Here is an 18,737-nt window from a genome sequence, read left to right as displayed (position 1 = left end):
AAACCAGTCTTCAGAGTATTGAAGTCTATCCACAAATCTGAATGAAAACAGTGTAAATGGGTAAATTGTTTGATGTATGGCACACTTGTTAAGAAATGTATAATAATTAGTTGAAAAGGTTACTATTTTATTTGTCCTTTGCCCAATATTGATTTCAAAGGCTGTAAACTACTACTAATCCATTTTAATATAGTTTTTACCAATTTAATTCAAATAAATGTTGAAAAATGATTGTAATTCTTGCTCAACTATAATCCAAATGAAATCTATTTCACAATTTTAAGTTCTTTACCTCAATATATATGTAAACTTCTGTGTGCGATTGCTAGAACTTCTTGATATGATTCATATCAGGATTCTAGGCAGGTTAATTATTTACTTTATTGTTAACCGGTTTAAGGAGGTGCTTAATGGTTTTATAGCTTGATACTGAGCATTGTTTGCATAAAACATTCAAAGATTTTGCAGGGAAGTGTATGCATTTTTGCTGAAGGAAGTTCTAATACACATTATCCCTCACTTTATGTAGCGCTACTACTGAGGGAAAAAATGGAGGGGGCTTTGTTTTGCTTTGTCTCAGTTCGACAGTGAACATGTTTCTGCCCTGAACAAACAAAATTAATATTGTATCTCATTACTTTACATTGGGGTGGTGCCAGATGAACAGGTCTTGTCAGATAATCAAGAAAACTGGCATCAGGTGCCAGATTAGCACAAATAACTTAAGTATCAAAAAATGTACTCTAATTTTGGTTACAATGAGCATTTAAGTTTTTCATATTTTGATTTACAATATATTTAGATTGTGAAATATCACTGTATCTTCTGTTAATGTTAAGATAACTTTTAAATATTTTTATAAAATTGCTTATATAGATAACTACTATATATGTTTTTGTAAGGTCACAAAGATATAAAAGTATTTCACATAAGAATTGTATAAATACCTTACCTGACACATCTTTATTGACTTCAGAGCCCTCACAGCATGAGATTTCAGGACAGAGGCTGTCTAGTCTGCACTCCATGTTCCTCAGAAAAGCAATACTGGCACCACTTGCAGTCAGGTGGCTACTTAAAATACTTACACAGCTTACAGAATCTTAGCTTTGTCTGAAACTTTGCCCTATTCAGTCTACACCGACCAGCCATAACATGAAAATAACAGTTTCTACGTTTATTGCCTATTTTCTCAGCTCACCTGACACAACAGGTGCCCTTTGGAGTTCTCGGTTTCCTCCCACAGTCCAAAAACACACGTTGCAGGTGGACTGGCGTCTCGAAAGTGTCCGTGAGTGTGTCTGTGTTGCCCTGTGAAGGACTGGCGTCCCCTCCAGGGTGTATTCCCGCCTTGCGCCCGATGATTCCAGGTAGGCTCTGGACCCCCCGCGACCCTAAATTGGATAAGCGGTTACAGATAATGGATGGATGGATGGATGGATGTTCCCTAATTAAAGGTACAGAAATGAGGGTACCACCAGTGACAATATATTTGAGTACAACATGCATGATTTGGCTGGTGGATCATTCCAAGCGCTGCAGTGACACAGTGGTGTGTTACTACCACATATCACTGAAATGCAAATAATACACCACCCAATTAATATCTGCTCTATGGTTGTCTTTGATGCTCCTGATCATTGAAGAACATGGTGAACTCTGGCTAACAAAAGTATGCAGAGGAACAGAGAGACTTCGTTCTTGAATCAGAGAAAAGAGATCCACCTCTATGGTAAGTGACACTGAAAAATCAGACAATGAGCATAGATTAAAAGAAGGCCATTTTAATGTTTAGGCAGATTTGTGCATAGTGTACTATTTTGCAAAATATCCACAATGTACTACGCGGTTTCATTTAAAGGTGGGATCAGTCATTTGGTCTTGTTCGGTGTGATATATGTCAGTTAGTTTTGTTTTTTTTAATTTCCTTGGTACTATAGGCACCAGAATTTGTGTGGTCACATGCACCTTTTTAATTTAAAAAGAGAGCAACCAACTTTGTTGAGTGTTTTAGTGGTATTGTTAATTCTGACGATGTGTACTTTAATCTACCCTAATTTTAACCAACATAGTAGCCATCCTGAAGTTTGATTTTAAGAATTGTGTATTATTCACAGAGAACAATTTGTCTTAGTTGAGGAAATGTGTCAAAGAACTTACATAAAACTTAAAAATAATTTACTGATACTGTAAAATAATTCCACAAATATTTGAACAGAAATTTTATTGCAAAGTATTTTTGAATCAAGTAACTGTTAGTATAAAATGAAAAATATCTATTTTACAAAATATCAGAAGCTTAATTCTCTTTATCTTTTGTCTTTTGAATGGTACTGAGCTCATACTTACCCTGCAATAAGCACAGTAGAATATGCATTTTGTAAACTAAAACTGAAAAAAGCATTACAGTGTTTGGCAAATATGTGAGTATTAAATATAAATGAGGATGGAAAAAAACAAAGTAACAACATTTTGAAATTTAAGAGATTTGACAGCAGATGTAAAACTATAAAATGTAACCATAACAATTTAAAGGAATGTACCACATGTATGATTAGTATGTTACAGTTGCAGGAAACTATGGAACTATTTCTATAACTGCTTATGTAGAGAGCTGTGTAATGAGGGCATCAATAAGTTCCTGTTTCTTGGTGCCTGTTGTTCGTACTCCAAATAGTTTGCAGGCATCTTTTAGAACAGGTACGGTCAGCTTGCCCAAGGTGCCTTTTTGCACATGAGATCGTAACTCCTCTTCTGAGATTTCAACTTTTGGTTTCTTGTCAACGCCTCCACCAACCTCAGCTGTGAACAGGACAGAAAATTCTCAACAGCAGGGACAGTGACAATTCAATAAACCATGTCACTGCTACTAGTTACCTACTCAGAATAAGTAAATAAATGCAATCCCCTCACCTGGTTTGCGTTTGACTGCAGGTTTGCTTTCGGGGTTATAGTCAGCTGGATAGACCAAATCTTTGACCTCTTGAACTAGAGGACCAAGGCGCTCATCAATCATCTTTAACTTTGGCACTGGTGAGTAAAGTTGATGAGTTAAATATTGCAGAGAATGCAGAAAATAAATGAGAAAAACAAAAATCATTGCTATAATCAAACAAAATGAAGGCTTACTTGTAAAGTCCTCAATGGCTTCAGGTGCCAGCATATCAAGGGCTAGTGCCTCCAAATTTCTGTAGTGTTGTTGTAGAGCTGGATTTTCAAATGCTTCACTCCTGAAAATATTCATAAACAAAACAATAAAAGTTATTAATACAAATCTACTACTCCTTTTCAGCCTAGACATTTGAACTGAGTTTTGGAATTACCCTGAGGAGTCATGGGAATCAAAGTCTATATGGATTCATAGTAATATCTCATGCTATTCCATATAGCAAACATGAAAGGAACAAAAAAGGCAACCTGTATTTGAAGCGAAGTTTGTGAACTATCTCTTTCATCTTGTTAACCTGCTCATCAGAGGCTGTAGGACACTTTTGGATGTCCAGAGTGCGTATATCATCAGCATAAGGCAAGAAAATTGCATGGAACCCTGTTTGAAAGGAATGCCAAATGTTTAACAAGAACTAGTTTGTTTTTAAACAAATGTAACAAATGTGTCAGAAGACAAATTGGACATCATAACTTTTCCAATCTGTGGTGTATCAACAGGGTATGCATGTGACATAGTAATGCAGTTCTACTACTGAATGATACAAAGACTGAATGGCAGTGTCAGCATTCAGTGTGAATGCAGTAAAAACACAAACATCTAAAATGGATGACCAAACAGTAACGAACGCATAAGCAAATGACATGACAATGAAGTACACTGTTTCTTCTCACTCCAGATACAACTACAGATATTAAAGCTGATGCATGAGAACACGTCTCTCAGAGTGGGTCAGAACTGTCCCCATCTCTGCAGCTCTTAAGAGTCTTCAAATGGGGCTCATTCCTTCTGTGTTTATCTTCACAGATATCTGTCCATACTGAGTGTCCAGTCCAACAACCTTCAATTTAATCAGGTCAAGTTTCAGTCCTGGTTTCATAATGTTTTTCTTTTCAAACAATGGTTCTTCAAGAGACTATTTGGTTAACAGAACCATGAACACTCAAAAGAACCATGAGTTTACAGGATATTCTGCACTGTGATATGACTCCTTGGACAGATGGAAAATATACTGTAAATGATTCTGTGTTGAATGTTGTTTTTATAATTGTTCTAAATAGCAACAAAAGTGGATCTTGTACTATTTCAAGGTTTACATCGTAACAATGGCAAATCTTTTTTGATGCTGTATAGATCCATTTTCATAAAGAGGTGCTACTTATTTCATTCGTGTGAAGAACTCCTCTCATGAGGCAAATAATCTTTTAAGCAATGGATTATGAGTGCTCGTGGCTGCATGTAGAACTACTGTCTTGAATGAAGAACCTTTAAAGCACTTTCTTTTTTTAGAGCATATTACACACAGCTGATTGTTTTGACCCTCAGTCAGACTGGAATTGAACATCAGTACACACTATCTAAATATCTATCTCAGCTCCAATATCCATACTGGAGCACTCCGTCTTGTGTGATGTGCTGGAATGATTGAATCAGTCACAGCATTGCTGCTGAAGTAGTTAAATCCCTTAGTGTTACTACTGGACTGAGAATACAGCCCCAGCCGAAAATATCCTGTGATCACTGATAAAGGACCAGAAGAAGGCAAACAAAAACAGATGAGCTACTGTATCTGACTTTACATCTACAAAGTGGACCAACAAGGTGGGTGTGCTCAACAGAGTGGACAGTAAATGGGCATAGTTCCTGCGATTTTCCTGAGCAGTATATCAGTATACAGTATATCTGTATAGTCAATGGAGCCAACAGAATGGACAATGATGTAATAACAAGGTGGTGGCGTCATTGTTTCGGCGTTTCCTGTCTGTGATCTATCAATTTTAATGAAAATATTTTTCTTTGACATATTTCTTATGTTTGTATACATGAATATAGAGTACTGTGCAGGTTTTAGGCACCTGAGAGATTAAGCAGTAAAATACTATTTACTATAGTAAAAGGAGATATTTAAACAAATATTATTACAGTAAATAGTGATATTCTGTTTGTGAATGTGTTGGTTTATCACTTTACATACATCTCTTCTCCTGGCACATTCATTTTTATGGAAAAAAAATTCCTGTGTTTTTGTATTTATTGTCATTACATGTATATTTATACAAGCAACAGGCTTACGAAGATAAAATATTTTAAATAACAATAATAATTACCTAAGGTGCCTAAGATTTTTGCACAGTGCTAAAAACATTTTACCTGGAGGGGCAGCCTGGACCTGACTGTTATCCACAACCTCTCTTTGGGGTACTAAGGCCAAAAAACGTGGTGGTGTGTTGCGTCGGGCAGTGTATTTGCACAATGCAAACACATTTCTTTCACTACACCTTTGAAGCAAAGCCGTGAACACACAGGAACTCCCTGGAAAAGTATTAAAGAACATATGTTTGAAATGAAATCAGGTACCAACATGCTTTACATAACTTCATGTAATGAGCTACACACAACAACCTGACTAAGGTCTATTTGGTATTTATACCCACCCACCAGAAAACGTCTGAAGTCAACTAAATAATTGAATGTATCATTAAAATTAAACTGTGATGCATACATGCACATAGCTTAGACTAGCAGTCATATTCATTGGTGTGCATGTAAAATAGTAATGGGCATCATATGAAAATCATAATTGCAGTTTGTTAACTGTTTAGAACAAAATACTTTTTAAGGCTAACCTGTGACCTGGTCCTCCTCAGGATATATGAAAAGTGCAGGCCGTATGTGGTGGTGAATTTTTAAACGATCCATTGGCTTAAATCCTATCAGAACAAGACCTGGATCATCAAACTTTTTGATCTCATCAACCTCATCCTTCTCCATCACTATTTGCTTGTTTCCATAAACCTTTAGAAAACAAAAACAAAAACCGTCACATCAAAGCTTTTCACAATTGGCTCATACTTAGTAAACAATTTCAGTGGTGAAGTCACCTGGGCTCTCTTGGTATCACTGGGCAGAAGCAGGCTTCCATTTTGGGTGTGAAAGAGACGAGTCTTGGTGCGAACTGGCTCATTGCTTTCTCTGTACAGCCTGACAGCAGGAGGTTTAGTGGCTGTTCGAGCAAGTACATATACTCCCACAGCCAGATTCATCCCCTCGCCCAGAGAAAAACTCAGCCTGAAGATATAAAATTATTAAAGTTACAAGGCAACACATAGAGCCAAAAGCAACTGTCAGTACAGCTAATAACTTTTTGATTGATAATGAAATAAACAATTTATAAAAAAAGGCTACAGGTGACTCTCTGCTGTTGCAGCAGTAGTTGAAGGAGGGGTGGCTCCATGTTAAACTTTGTTTTAGGGCTATAATGATGCGAAGAATGGCCACATTTTTTCTTCAACTTCATGCTTATTTTTGATTTTGCCTCTAGTTTTAGTCCTTCTGGCCTTTGAAGTATGTCTCAGGCTAAGTTTTGTTTTTCTCTTTTTCGCTTTGCCCTTTTTATAATAAAATACAAATTGCTCATGCCTGTCTCTAGCCTTTGCTTACATCAGTAAGCAACTGAAACTGGACTTTCTTTACACGGATTTCTCAAAAAACTGGGGATCACGTTCCCTCCCTGGAAAGGGACACTGTCCCCACCCACCCACCATTTCTTTACAGATGTAATCAACTACGGTGTAGACATAGTGTGTTGTATTTTTTTTACAACACAAATGAATTTCACCAGGGCATAATTATGAAAACTGAAACACAATGTAATTTACACATAAAAACTTTAGATTTTCAGTTATCAATAAATTCCTTAAGTGGCACGGTGGCGCAGCAGGTAGTGTTGCAGTCACAAAGCTCCAGGGACCTGGAGGTTGTGGGTTCGATTCCCGCTCCAGGTGACTGTCTGTGAGGAGTTTGATGTGTTCTCCCCGTGCCCAAAGTGGGTTTCCTCCGGGTGCTCCGGTTTCCTCCCACAGTCCAAAAACACACGTTGCAGGTGGATTGGCGACTCAAAAGTGTCCGTAGGTGTGATTGAATGTGTGTGTCTGTGTTGCCCTGTGAAGGACTGGCGCCCCCTCCAGGGTGTGTTCCCGCCTTGCGCCCAATGATTCCAGGTAAACTCTGGACCCACTGCGACCCTGAATTGGATAAGTGGTTACAGATAATGAATGAATGAATGAATGAATTAATAAATTCCTTAATTTAGTAATACATTTTTCAAGGTCATATGGCATACCACCTCTTGCTGCTTCATGTACCACAGTTTGAGAACCACTGCTTTATGTGATTATGTGCATATGTAAGTGACATGATTTTCAAAATTAAATTTTCAAATTTTGTGCATTTCAATAAATATATCTGAATTCCGTTATAACTGATTTCCTCAATTTACTGATTCAGTCTGTGTTCTCTGCATTGCAGGAACCATAGGGCCTTACAACAAGATGCTTCTGACCATGTTCAAATTCACTTATACATTCCTACTTAAAATGTTTTTAAAAGATTTCCCCCAAATTACATTTCGTGTAAAATGCTGATTTTCACTTACCTACTCAGGGCTCTCTTCTTCATCTCTTTCGCCCTGACCCTTTTCTGTAGGTCCTCAAGTTTCCCACAAGGTTCAAGTTGCAGCCCAAGGTCACCCTCATCCTCAGGGGGACTTACAATATCACAGAAGAAGAGGGAAACATCAAACCCTCCAGGCTTTGTAAGGTGCATCAAGTCTATTACCACTCCTGTAGTGGGGGGGATGGACAATTCTTAAGCAAAGTCTCACAGAGTTTTTATGCATTATAACTACTTTTTTTACCTTCCATTTAATCATCCCACCTGTCTCTTTGAGGTCTCCTGCTTTAGTGCGAGCCTGTCTATCTCGATTGCTGTCTCCATCATGAGGGTCATCTTTGCAGGTGAAAATCATGAGGCGCTTGTGGGAGAGCCGCAGCTTAATATCACTGTATAAGTTTGAGCAGCACCACAGAGCATCTCCTAGAGAGGTCTCGCCACTGCCCATAGTCTCAGCAGCCAGCTTGGCCCCTTTCTCTCCCCGAAGGCTGTCTATCTCTTGCACCCTCCGAGCACCTAAGAGGGACGGAATGCTTAGGAACTAAAAATATCAGCATGAAGATGCACCTCTACAGCACAAAAAGACTTGTCTCCTACCAGGTGAATCCAGATCATGAAACACATAAACATGTTTGAAGGAGTTTCTGGGATTCTTGCTCTGCTTAGTTCCATAAAACACCAATGCAACCAGGTCTTTGTCACTACTGATGATTTTACTGGTGTACACACTGCGAACACACTAGAAGCAGAATAGAGACACATACAGAAATAGGTATGTTAAATAACAGGACTGTTCAGATTTGTTCAGTCTTCAGAGGCTCTGCACTAGAGTCTGTCTGAGAAAAACCCATTTTTGCTCAATCTTCCAGTATTAGCATGTTTAGAACTTTATTATCCATACGCAGTAGCTATCACATGCATGATAGAAAATGGCAAATAATAAATAAACGAAACAGCTACATATCTTTGTCCTTGAGTTGGCGTAGATACCTCTGGTAAAGGAAAGGCTGGTTATTACCTACAGCATACACAGCATGTCATGCACATCATTCATACCTCTTGCAGCACTTTCTCTGGTGACTGCATACATTTAATGGACCCCTGATCTTCTTTGCTCATCTTCCTGAGATGGTATCATCTCTGTCTGAGATTCTTATTTTAGTGCACATGTAGATTAATGTACACATATACAGCACTGTGCAAAAGTCAGAGACCACATGTCATTCATATTCATATTCATGTCATACTTAAGTACTTTATGACAGAAACAATACAGAAGCCTCAATTAATATATACAATAGCATATTTATTGATATTATGAGTGTCCAGCATGTGTCTTGATTACAGTTGCTATGCTTGTTTTGCTCATTCTGATAGTTCTGGGAAAGCTGCAGTCTTTGGTCCAACACCCATTTCCAACTTCTGCAACACATTCTCTGGAGTGATTGAGGCAAGTTTACCTCATCATGTTGGCTAATGGGCTGTTTTATAGTTTGTGAGAAGTACATGCCATGTCACTTCTGAAAAATGTATTAACCAGCTTTAAAACTGCAGACTGCTGCACTGGTCTGGTCTTTTCTTGGCTTCTCTCCTCTGACTCACTACAATGTCTCTGAGTTATAACACAGTACATTACAAGCTTAATATACTGAAAATATTCAACATTTTATGAAAGAATAATCAATCTAAAATGTTATGTACCTGTTCTAATGTGGGCGGCACAGTGGTGAAACAGGCAGTGTAGCTGTTACACAGCTCCAGAGACCTGGGGTTGTGGGCTTGAGCCCCGCTCTGGGAAAAATCTATGAGGATTCTCCTTGTGTCTGTGTGCGTTTCCTCCCATGGTCCAACACACGCTGGCAGGGGGATTGGCTACTCAAGTGTCCCTATCCCTAGGTGTGAGTGTGTGTGGCCCTTCAAAGGACTGATGCCCCCCTCCGGGGTGTGTTCCCACCTTGTGCCCAGTGATTCAGGGTAGGCTTCAGACCCACTGTGATGCTGAATTGGATAAGTGCTTACAGATAATGAATGTTGTAATGTTATGGTTGGTTGGTTGCTTGCTTGCTTGCTTGCTAGCTCACACAATCATGTTTACCTTTGATGAACTCTTTCTCATCTGTAGTTTACTGGCCATGCTTTTTATTTTTATTTTTTTAACTTATGCTCAAACCACATATGCAAACAATATGTATATGTTGTCCAAAGAATCATCTAATAAAGTATTCTTTTCATTTTCCCCACAGGCGTTTGATTTTAAATGAATGATTAATAGCATAATTGAATGACATGTTATATGAGAGGGACACATTAGCACAACTACCGTGCAAAAAGTTAATCAAAAGTTCAGTCGTATGACAAATGCACAAATTGCAAGAATTTAACCCTATGCCAAGCAAAGGTGAAAGCTACAGTGCAATGTTTCTGACTAACAATGCATGACGGAAATTCTACTGTACAACATCCGACAATCCTGACCCTTTCTTTCTAAGAAGTCTGCCCAGGTGCTAGTCCAGTCTCTAGTCATTTCAAGACTTGACAACTTTAACTCACTTCTGGCTTGTCTTCCTCTGTGGCCCATCAGGCCCCTTCAGCTGATCCAGAATGCAGCTGCACTGCTTGTCTTCAGTCTTCCGTAGTTCACCCATGTCACTCCACTGCTGCGCGCTTTTCACTGGGCTCCTGTATCTGCCCGCATCAAGTTTAAAACTCTCACGCTTGCCTACAAAGCCAACAGACCAATTCTCCCCTACCTTATGGTAATGGTCAAGAGTCTGACTGCACCTCGAGCCCTTTGAGCTTCAAGTACAGCTCGACTTGACCCTCCATCCCTCAAGATAAATGGAAGACTAGCTTCAAGACTGTTCTCAAATCTGGCACACAGATGGTGGAACGAACTGCCACTGGCTGTCTAAACAGCAGACTATCTTGTGGTCTTCTAACGCAGACTGAAGCCCCCTCTCTTGTGACCCATTTAAGTGAGCACCTATTTAAATCCACATTATACCAGATTTTATTGCGCTTACACCATGCTTAACTCCTTTATTTCTAGGTTTGAGCACTGACTAGATGCTGTGTATTGTACTTACTATGTTTTTGTTCTTTCTAGGTATCAGCATTGGCCCTTGCTCAGGGGGAGTGTAGACTCAAACCTATTGTACTAGCTAGGATACACGTTCTGTCTGAGCACTTTTGTGAGTCGCTGTAAATAAGAGCATCTGATATATGTTGTAAATGTAAAAGTAAAATTACGTTTTACCATTTATTTTATATAATCAGGATCTATATATTCTTACAAATCACAAGAATTAAGGACAATTTCAAAGTAAACGGTAGAGTGTTTTATATGTATCTTTATGTGTGAGGTTGGGTTTACAGTAAATTCACGCTCAGGACCCAACCTCTGCAATAACCAAACCTGATATCTTACTGAAACACCATTATTACCATAATTGCATTGTTGTAATATTCCAAAATACACAACAAAAAAGATTATGTTACAATGTACGTTAAAAACTAAAGCTATATAGATACCTTTATGTATGTTATTTTTGCCCCTCATCACATACAGTCACCTTTGGCCCCCGAGGTTCGTTAAAACGTCGGAATATACCAACCGCACCATTTAAGGTGGAAAGGATAATTAAAATACAGATATGATTAATAAGAAATATGCTTTCTCTTTAATCTTACCTGCATAGTCATGTCAAAGTTTGAGGGCTCTCCGTCTTCACCCTTCACAAACATTTCTTTAGACGCGTCCACCAGGAACACCAGACTGTCGCGACCACTGCTTTTATATTCTCCTACAGAAGATAATACGACATAAATTACTTCAGAAAAAAGTAAAAGTGTATACGGCTCATAATTTAAAACAGACCTGCAGACTCCTCTCCTTCTTCTTGATCGGCCTCATTCTCTTCATTGCGGTAGTACTCCTCCCAGTCCGCCATTCTCAAAATAATATTACAGCCGTAGGCTGTAAACCTATAAACGTGCAGGATACTCCTCAAATATAATGAATTAAACTACTGGTTCAAAGCGTAAGTTACTTTACTTCAGTAGCTAACTATCCAGTTAGCTATACACTGCAAAATCCCCGCTCACTTCAGGAGCCGGAGCGCCCCAGTGTGAGTGACACCACCGCCATCCAATCCATGAGAGGCAATAAAACATTCCAGCCAATGACAAGCAGAATAAATTCAACAGACCAATAACAATAGAGTTGGGCGTGACAAAACCAACCGAACATGTCTGGGCAGCCGCAGCTAAACAGGACGTATTTCAAATGGCTTCGTATTCCCTCCCAAGTAGTGCACTATGGATGTCCTGAAAAAATGGCTTATACAAACCAGTGGTGCATTTTACATTAACCACGACTTGCACGACAATGATTCTAGCTCAGTTTGGGTGTTGGAAATACCAATTTCAACTTCTGTAAGGATCGCAGCCCAAATAAAAAAGTGAAGACTCCTGTGGAAAATTATACTTACATATTGGTTTGAACAGAAGTGAAAATAACTTACTAAAATATATTGTCTGGCCATTAAATAACTTTATTCGCATAAACAAGAGTTGAATATGTGCCGTATAGCGCCATCTGCTGATGTGAGGGTGAATTTTAAGTTGGCGATGAGCTTTCCGGATCCTTTTAGTGAGTCAAATCAAACTGTTCAAAGAACGTACAACCCCTGCCAAAAATAATATATATATATATATATAATATATTATGAATGCTGCACTATTGAGTCAATACATAAATATTTACACATTCACTACGATACAGCAGACACACACTCACTACGGACACTTTTGAGTCGCCGGTCCACCAATTAGAAACTGGAGCACCCACACGCGGACACAGGGAGAACACAACAATCTCCTCACAAATAGTCACCCAGAATATGACTTCAACCCACAACCTCCAGGTCCCTGGAGCTGTGTGCCTGCAACACTACCTGCCGCCCTAAACACAAAGCTCCATCCTATTCAGGGTCAAGGTCTGGAACCTACCTGGAGTCATTTGAGCACAAGGCATGAACCCTGGATGAGGAGACAGGGAGACAGGCTAAAATCCATCAAATGGTTATCAAATAGGAAAGACAGCTAAAAGTTTAAAATCATTCTCAATGTGGTATTCATGGAGGAATGCAACAATGTGTCATCAGCATGGAATTCTAAAGTACACCCAATCAAAGTGGATTGAAAGTGGGTTCACAAATTAAGATGTGAAAAATATTTTTTTTATTACTTTAACTTATCACTGAGCTGGATTATGTTTGTAATCTGATTTACAGAGCCTGGAATGCCTGACCCTAATGCATATACTCTCACCCACGAGGTTTCCTGCCCCATAGGTCTGCACATTGTTGACATCACCAAATGTGGACTGAGGAAAACTGCAAGTCTTAGGGCATTGTTTGGCTTTAGGCTAAATACATTTAAAGTCAGACAAAACTGATAGAAATCATTTCTAGAAGAAAATGAGGGAATTGAGCCTTAATGTCCCAAAGAGACTCTGTGATGTTCAGCTATGTGAAATTATCAATTTATTTGCTTGGTCTTGCACCTAATAGGCATCCTACAACTAATGACATTTAATTGAAATTTCAGTTCAGACTAAAAATGTTGCGAATTGTTGATACATTTCTAATATCTAAATAAAATCATGCTCCCATCATCTCAAGTATTTGTGTAAGCTTTTCAGAATAGCTGTCGTTAGTCAGTTTTTATGTTTAATGAATTATGTTCAATACTGTTTAGTCTTGACTCATGTTAATTGATAGAATATATCAGCACGAGCCGGTTCCCAAAGAACCGATTCAGTGTGTCGACTCGCTCTTGAATGACACTTCAGTTTTTCCTGTTTAAGACTCTGTTCAGTGTTTGCTCGCTCTGTCCTGTTTTGTCTCAGTTTTTAATCTCCGGAGTCACTGTGACACAGCAGCTACAATCATTGTAGCCTCTGTGACTCGATTATTTCTGTCAGCTGTAGAGAAACCTCTGTATTTTCTACTTTTAAACGAACGTACAGCGGTTTATCTTTAAAATATAGCACTTTTAACCGGCGCAGACCTTAACGCTTTAATCATCAACAGTTTGTTAGCGGCTAGTCATTCCTGGAAGTAGCTAACGTAGGTTTCTATATTAATTTCCTGTTAAATACGTCGTCGGCGATGGACGGTGCTTCGTCTACGTTCAACGTGAAGCTGTATATTTATGATATGTCCAAAGGACTCGCCCGGCAGCTCAGTCCCATGATGTTAGGTGAGTAACTTACCTTCCACAAAATTTAGGCTATGTTCCAAATGGCTCCCAGCTCCCTATGTAGTGCGTGGTGTAACTAATGATCTAACGGCTTCTAATACATAATATGTATAAAGTAAAGCCAGATTTTTCAGTAAAACTGCGCGATTTCTTCTCTAACACTTTAGGCCACGGGTGTAAAGTCATAATTTCAAGATCTATGCAGTGTACTGTGTAGAGAGTAAAGGGGACATTTGAGACTTAGCCTGAGTACTAGCTAGCACCAACTACACTGAAATGTTGTTTATAAATAAGTTTTTGCATAATTCTTCATTCATTTCTATCACTTTTTAAAACACTTTTTTTTTTAACTTTGTCAGCATTAGACTTGTATGTCATGAGAAGAATAAAATGTAAATAATTTTTAAATTATATCTATACTTCCTTGCTGACTGACAGGAAAACAGCTGGAGGGAATATGGTAAGTATTTTGAATTAACCAATGTCTGCACTTATTTAGGCCTGTATCATCTTAACATCAGTCATTACAAAATTAAAAGGTGACATTGAAATATATGAGTGAAAGGCCTGTTTAATTCCAGGCACACCTCGATAGTGGTGCATGGAGCCGAGTTCTTCTTTGGGGGACAGGGGATAGCGAGCTGCCCACCAGTAAGACTTGTTATGAGTTCTATATTTTTATTGTTTACCACACAATTATTTTTTCCAATCAGCAATCTTGTATGAAATGTATGTAAGAAAATGAAGCAAAATGATGCAAAAAATGTAGAACCGAGATAGTGAAAGTAATGGAGCAGTGCATTCAGAAAGCTGAGTCATTTCTTTGTTTATGTGTTTCTCATTGCTTCAGGGTGGGACATTACTGGGAGAACCCAATGCCATTGTGGATTTAGGAAACACAGAAGTGAATGTGGATATTTTTACAGAGTACCTTTCGTCTCTTGGGGAGTCCACATACAGGTTAATTCATCCTCCTTTTGCAGATATTTTCAGAAGCAGATTTAAGTATATTCCATTATTACATTTTTTAAGATTATAATGTGTATGTGATGGCAGCTTTATTTTCTTCACCTCTCTCCAAAGAGCGGATAAATACAAACTTTTTGAACACAACTGCAACACCTTCAGCAATGAAGTTGCCCAGTTTTTAACAGGAAGAATGATTCCATCCTACATCACTGACCTACCAACTGAGGTGCTTTCCACGTAAGTCTCTTACACTGAATTTATCTCAAATGTAGCCTTAAAATAATCTGAAAACGTTCAGATTCATTTTTCATCATTTACATGCTGGTAGAATTGCTGCTACACTCAGTTGCCATCTTACTGGGTATTTGCTAACATTCATTTATTCATATAACTTCATTCATTGGCATTTTTAATAGAGCTTCATACCATATAGTAGTACTTTATTTTTCCATGCATTATCTCTCTGCATTTTGTTACATCCCTCCAAACACACAGTTTGTTGGTAGTCAAGAACCCTAGAGGACCACCACTGAGCAGGTATTATTTGAGAGGAGAACTACAGAATGTCTGATATCTGGTATTATAGCTAATAAAGTGGCCAGTGATTCGACTAGAGTTTAACACAGGAAGAAGTCTGAAACATGTTCAGGTTTGTACAATGATCTTGTTTCCACAGGCCTTTTGGACAAGCTCTACGTCCTCTTATTGACTCCATCACTATCACTCCACCTGGAAACAATATGAATGGCTACTATGGACAGAGGTAGACTTTGCTGTGCAGTAGAATACCTCTGTAATTTAATAATACTCAATTTATCGAACATGAGCATATTGTAACGCCATAATGAAACAGTAAATCTTTGTGCCCTCCCACTCATCTGACCTCACTATGCTACTGTTACTTCATTGTATTTTGTTTCTAGTTATTATTTGTAAAGGTAGATATTATATATAAAGGTAGTTGAAATATATTACATTTAAAAGCACTTATACAGAGAAACTATTATTAATGTAAGACTTACTTTTAAAGTGTTTAGAAGTGTTCAAGATTTGTTTCTGAAATATGGTACATTGCTACTATATTTATACCTAAACCAAATATTAAAAATAATAACATGGGAATGTATTTTATTTTGGGATTTGTTTTTATAGTTGGTACAAAATATGTTATGTAGTAAGTGAACTTCTCTCTCCATGTGTGCTTCCTCCCCTAGTCTTCATTGCCATATGATGCCTGTGTTGGAAATGTAAAACTTGGAAATGCTTATGCCTCTGTAAGCTTATTTGGTGTTCAAATTCTAGGTAGATATTCCTCTGATAGTCAGGTGGAGGATCTGGGGGAAAAAACTGCTGAAGTCAAAATACAGAACAAAAATAAACACCCATGTTAACAAAATATTTAATCAGGGTATTGAATACATAAATAGCAATAACTTTAACAGCAGTCTCAGAAAAAAATGACAGTAATGCAAAAAAAAATGGAATAATTTTTTGTTGTATTTTAATTTTCCCTGTCCAGTGGTGCTTGTGAATTTGTGGACATAGTAGAATATTAGTAGAAAACCAGTTAAATGTATGAGACTATTTATTTACTGAGGAATATGATCCATTAAGATTACGGATCTGATCTTCAAAACAAAATTGTGGAAGTGTCATGATTTGAATAATACGTTTAAAAAAAAAAAAAAAAAAAAAAAAAATATATGATTTGAAGATATAATAATATATACATTATTTAAGAAATGTTGGTGCTTAGTTTAGAAAAGGTTACAAAATTGCCTCTGAAGAGTTTCCAAAAGTGTACAAAAGGAGGAAATTCAAGACCATTGTTACCCTCCACAGGAGTGCTTGACCAATGAGGATCACTCTAAATCAAGCAGTTCAATTGTCTATAAGATCACACACTGCTCTCAGTAAAATTGGATTATATGTATAAATAAACAAAATTTTTTTCCTCATTTTAAATGAGCTTCCCTTTACCCATTTTAAAACCTTGATGTTTTAGTATAAAAATCTGATATTTTCTGTCATATTTGTGCATGTATTTCTTTAAACAATAATCTAAAGTGTTCACAAACTTTCAAGCTCCACTGCAGGTTTAAATTATATGATTCCAAAAAGTATTCTAATAGAGGTTTGTTTTTAGTGTGTTTTGGTAACTATTTAGATTTTTACTGTGTAATTTATCATCTGCAGGTAACCATTTTTTGTGAAGTGATTTGATTTATGTTTATTTACTTAGTTTATCATATTACAAAAAATAAATTTGCAAAATTGTCTGGTAACTTGTTTACTGGCCACATTTTATGTTTTATTTTTTCTGTATGTTAAACACTTCAGAGTAAAAATATAAATGCATTGAAATGTGCAGGAAAGCAATTTATGTAGAAGATGCTTAGAAATCCAACAAAACACACCATGGCAATAAATTGCTATTAACATTGCAGCATATTAGAATGATTTAAAATGTATAGCTTTTAAAACAGCGAATCCTATATTTTTGGACAATGACAGATATATTTTATTAATTAAACGCATTAATATTTTCCTTGTTCATGTTTTGGTAGTAATAATTTACTCTGCAGAATTTTCACGTTCTTACCACTGTGCCTCTGCAAAATTGTTTCTAAGGGTATTTCCATCTTTAGTGATTAACGGAAACTTGTATTTTTTAGCTAAAATACACTGTATCCTTTAAATTTTCTGAACTATTGTTTTGTATTTAATGATCATACTTGAAAAAAAAAAAAAAAAATATATATATATATATATATATATAAAGGTGAATATATTAGCTTATAAGAAGCTCTGAGGGTGTATTTGATTTGTGACGTGATGGTGTAATGACGGAACTGGCCACTAAGTGGCAGAAATCGCACAGTTGTTGGATGTGAATTTTGAACTAACAAAATATATTCAATTTTACTTCCAGCTTTTGTATAACATTATTTTAATTCCACCTTTATATGTACTGGTTTATGTTTTCTAAAGTATTTCTCTTATAAGTGAATATGCTATAATTTAATTAATATATGTTATTTACCTGTATAAATGCTTATTGAAAAACACTGTTGAATATTTCCTTTCCCAAAGCTTCTCAAGCTGCTAAGTTTAGAATTTACGACCATGAATGTTAATTCTGTACATATTATACATGTGTAAGGAAGCATTCAAGTGGCTGTATTCAGATAAAAAGTACTGCATTTTTGTAATTCAGTGAGCCACACCGGTAAATGCAATATAGTCCAGCTGCAAACTGTACTTAAGAGTTTGAATGGTCATGGGGCATCTTCTCATTCTATAAGAGTGTGTTCTCATTTCACAAACACAAAAACCCCATCAGAAAAAAACAACTGGTGAGTAACATTAATACAGTAATTACCATGGGATTGGTTGTTCTTAAAATAAATGTAAAAACTGTTCTGAATTAAAAAGGAAACAATATTTAAATTGTTTGTATACATTTCTTTTATCATGTTATTATTGTGACATTTAACAAAAGGAAATTTTTTTTCTTGCCTGGCAGAAATAGGCTTTTATACAAACACCTGTCTTTAATTTAATTTTGTAACCAATTAATTTGGTGTAAGGAAGTCATAGACTAGGATCATAAAATTTCATATTTTGAAAGTTAGGCTGTTAAAAATGCCATTATAAATTAATTATCAATTGTACACCTGACAAATATGGCAGAAGGCGTGGTCGCTTTATTTGTCAGAGCTTATATACCAGCATAACCCAACAAACAAACATTCCTTGCCCCATATGGTTGAACCAACAAACTGGCAATTATTTTCAGTGAAACATAAGATTTCACACAGAAATTATTTATGTCAAGTTAAAAAAAAAACATACTATGTTTATTTGTTAGTTGAAGACACGGTCA

At 37.0% G+C, this 18,737-nt stretch overlaps 2 protein-coding genes across 4 annotated transcripts; one reads left to right on the top strand and one right to left on the bottom strand.

Moving 5' to 3' along the window:
* Nucleotides 1-2,217: 2,217 nt before the first annotated feature.
* On the bottom strand, nt 2,218-11,765 carry xrcc6 (X-ray repair complementing defective repair in Chinese hamster cells 6). Of its 2 annotated transcripts, none has more exons than XM_066664841.1 (12): nt 11,496-11,765; nt 11,309-11,421; nt 8,216-8,357; nt 7,883-8,134; nt 7,602-7,788; nt 6,049-6,235; nt 5,794-5,962; nt 5,318-5,479; nt 3,418-3,547; nt 3,130-3,230; nt 2,914-3,030; nt 2,218-2,802 (listed from the first exon to the last, which is right to left on the bottom strand). In XM_066664841.1, exons 1-12 carry the CDS (start codon nt 11,566-11,568, stop codon nt 2,603-2,605), a joined length of 1,833 nt encoding a protein of 610 aa, XP_066520938.1. In that variant the 5' UTR covers nt 11,569-11,765; the 3' UTR covers nt 2,218-2,602. The 2 variants fall into 2 exon arrangements, with proteins under 2 accessions (XP_066520938.1, XP_066520939.1); XM_066664842.1 differs by lacking the exon at nt 11,496-11,765 and adding an exon at nt 8,675-8,813 and having other exon boundaries at nt 11,309-11,414.
* Nucleotides 11,766-13,477: 1,712 nt separating this feature from the next.
* desi1b (desumoylating isopeptidase 1b) lies at nt 13,478-18,285 on the top strand. Of its 2 annotated transcripts, none has more exons than XM_066664528.1 (7): nt 13,478-13,882; nt 14,321-14,342; nt 14,464-14,533; nt 14,733-14,842; nt 15,011-15,088; nt 15,528-15,614; nt 16,066-18,285. In XM_066664528.1, the coding sequence occupies exons 1-7, from the start codon at nt 13,792-13,794 to the stop codon at nt 16,100-16,102; spliced, it is 495 nt and encodes a 164-aa protein (XP_066520625.1). In that variant the 5' UTR covers nt 13,478-13,791; the 3' UTR covers nt 16,103-18,285. The 2 variants fall into 2 exon arrangements, with proteins under 2 accessions (XP_066520625.1, XP_066520624.1); XM_066664527.1 differs by having other exon boundaries at nt 14,966-15,088.
* The last annotated feature ends 452 nt before the right edge of the window (nt 18,286-18,737 follow it).

This window comes from Hoplias malabaricus, chromosome 3, assembly GCF_029633855.1.
Source record: "Hoplias malabaricus isolate fHopMal1 chromosome 3, fHopMal1.hap1, whole genome shotgun sequence".
Classification (NCBI taxonomy): domain Eukaryota; kingdom Metazoa; phylum Chordata; class Actinopteri; order Characiformes; family Erythrinidae; genus Hoplias; species Hoplias malabaricus.
This window is presented reverse-complemented; position numbering and strand designations above follow the sequence as displayed.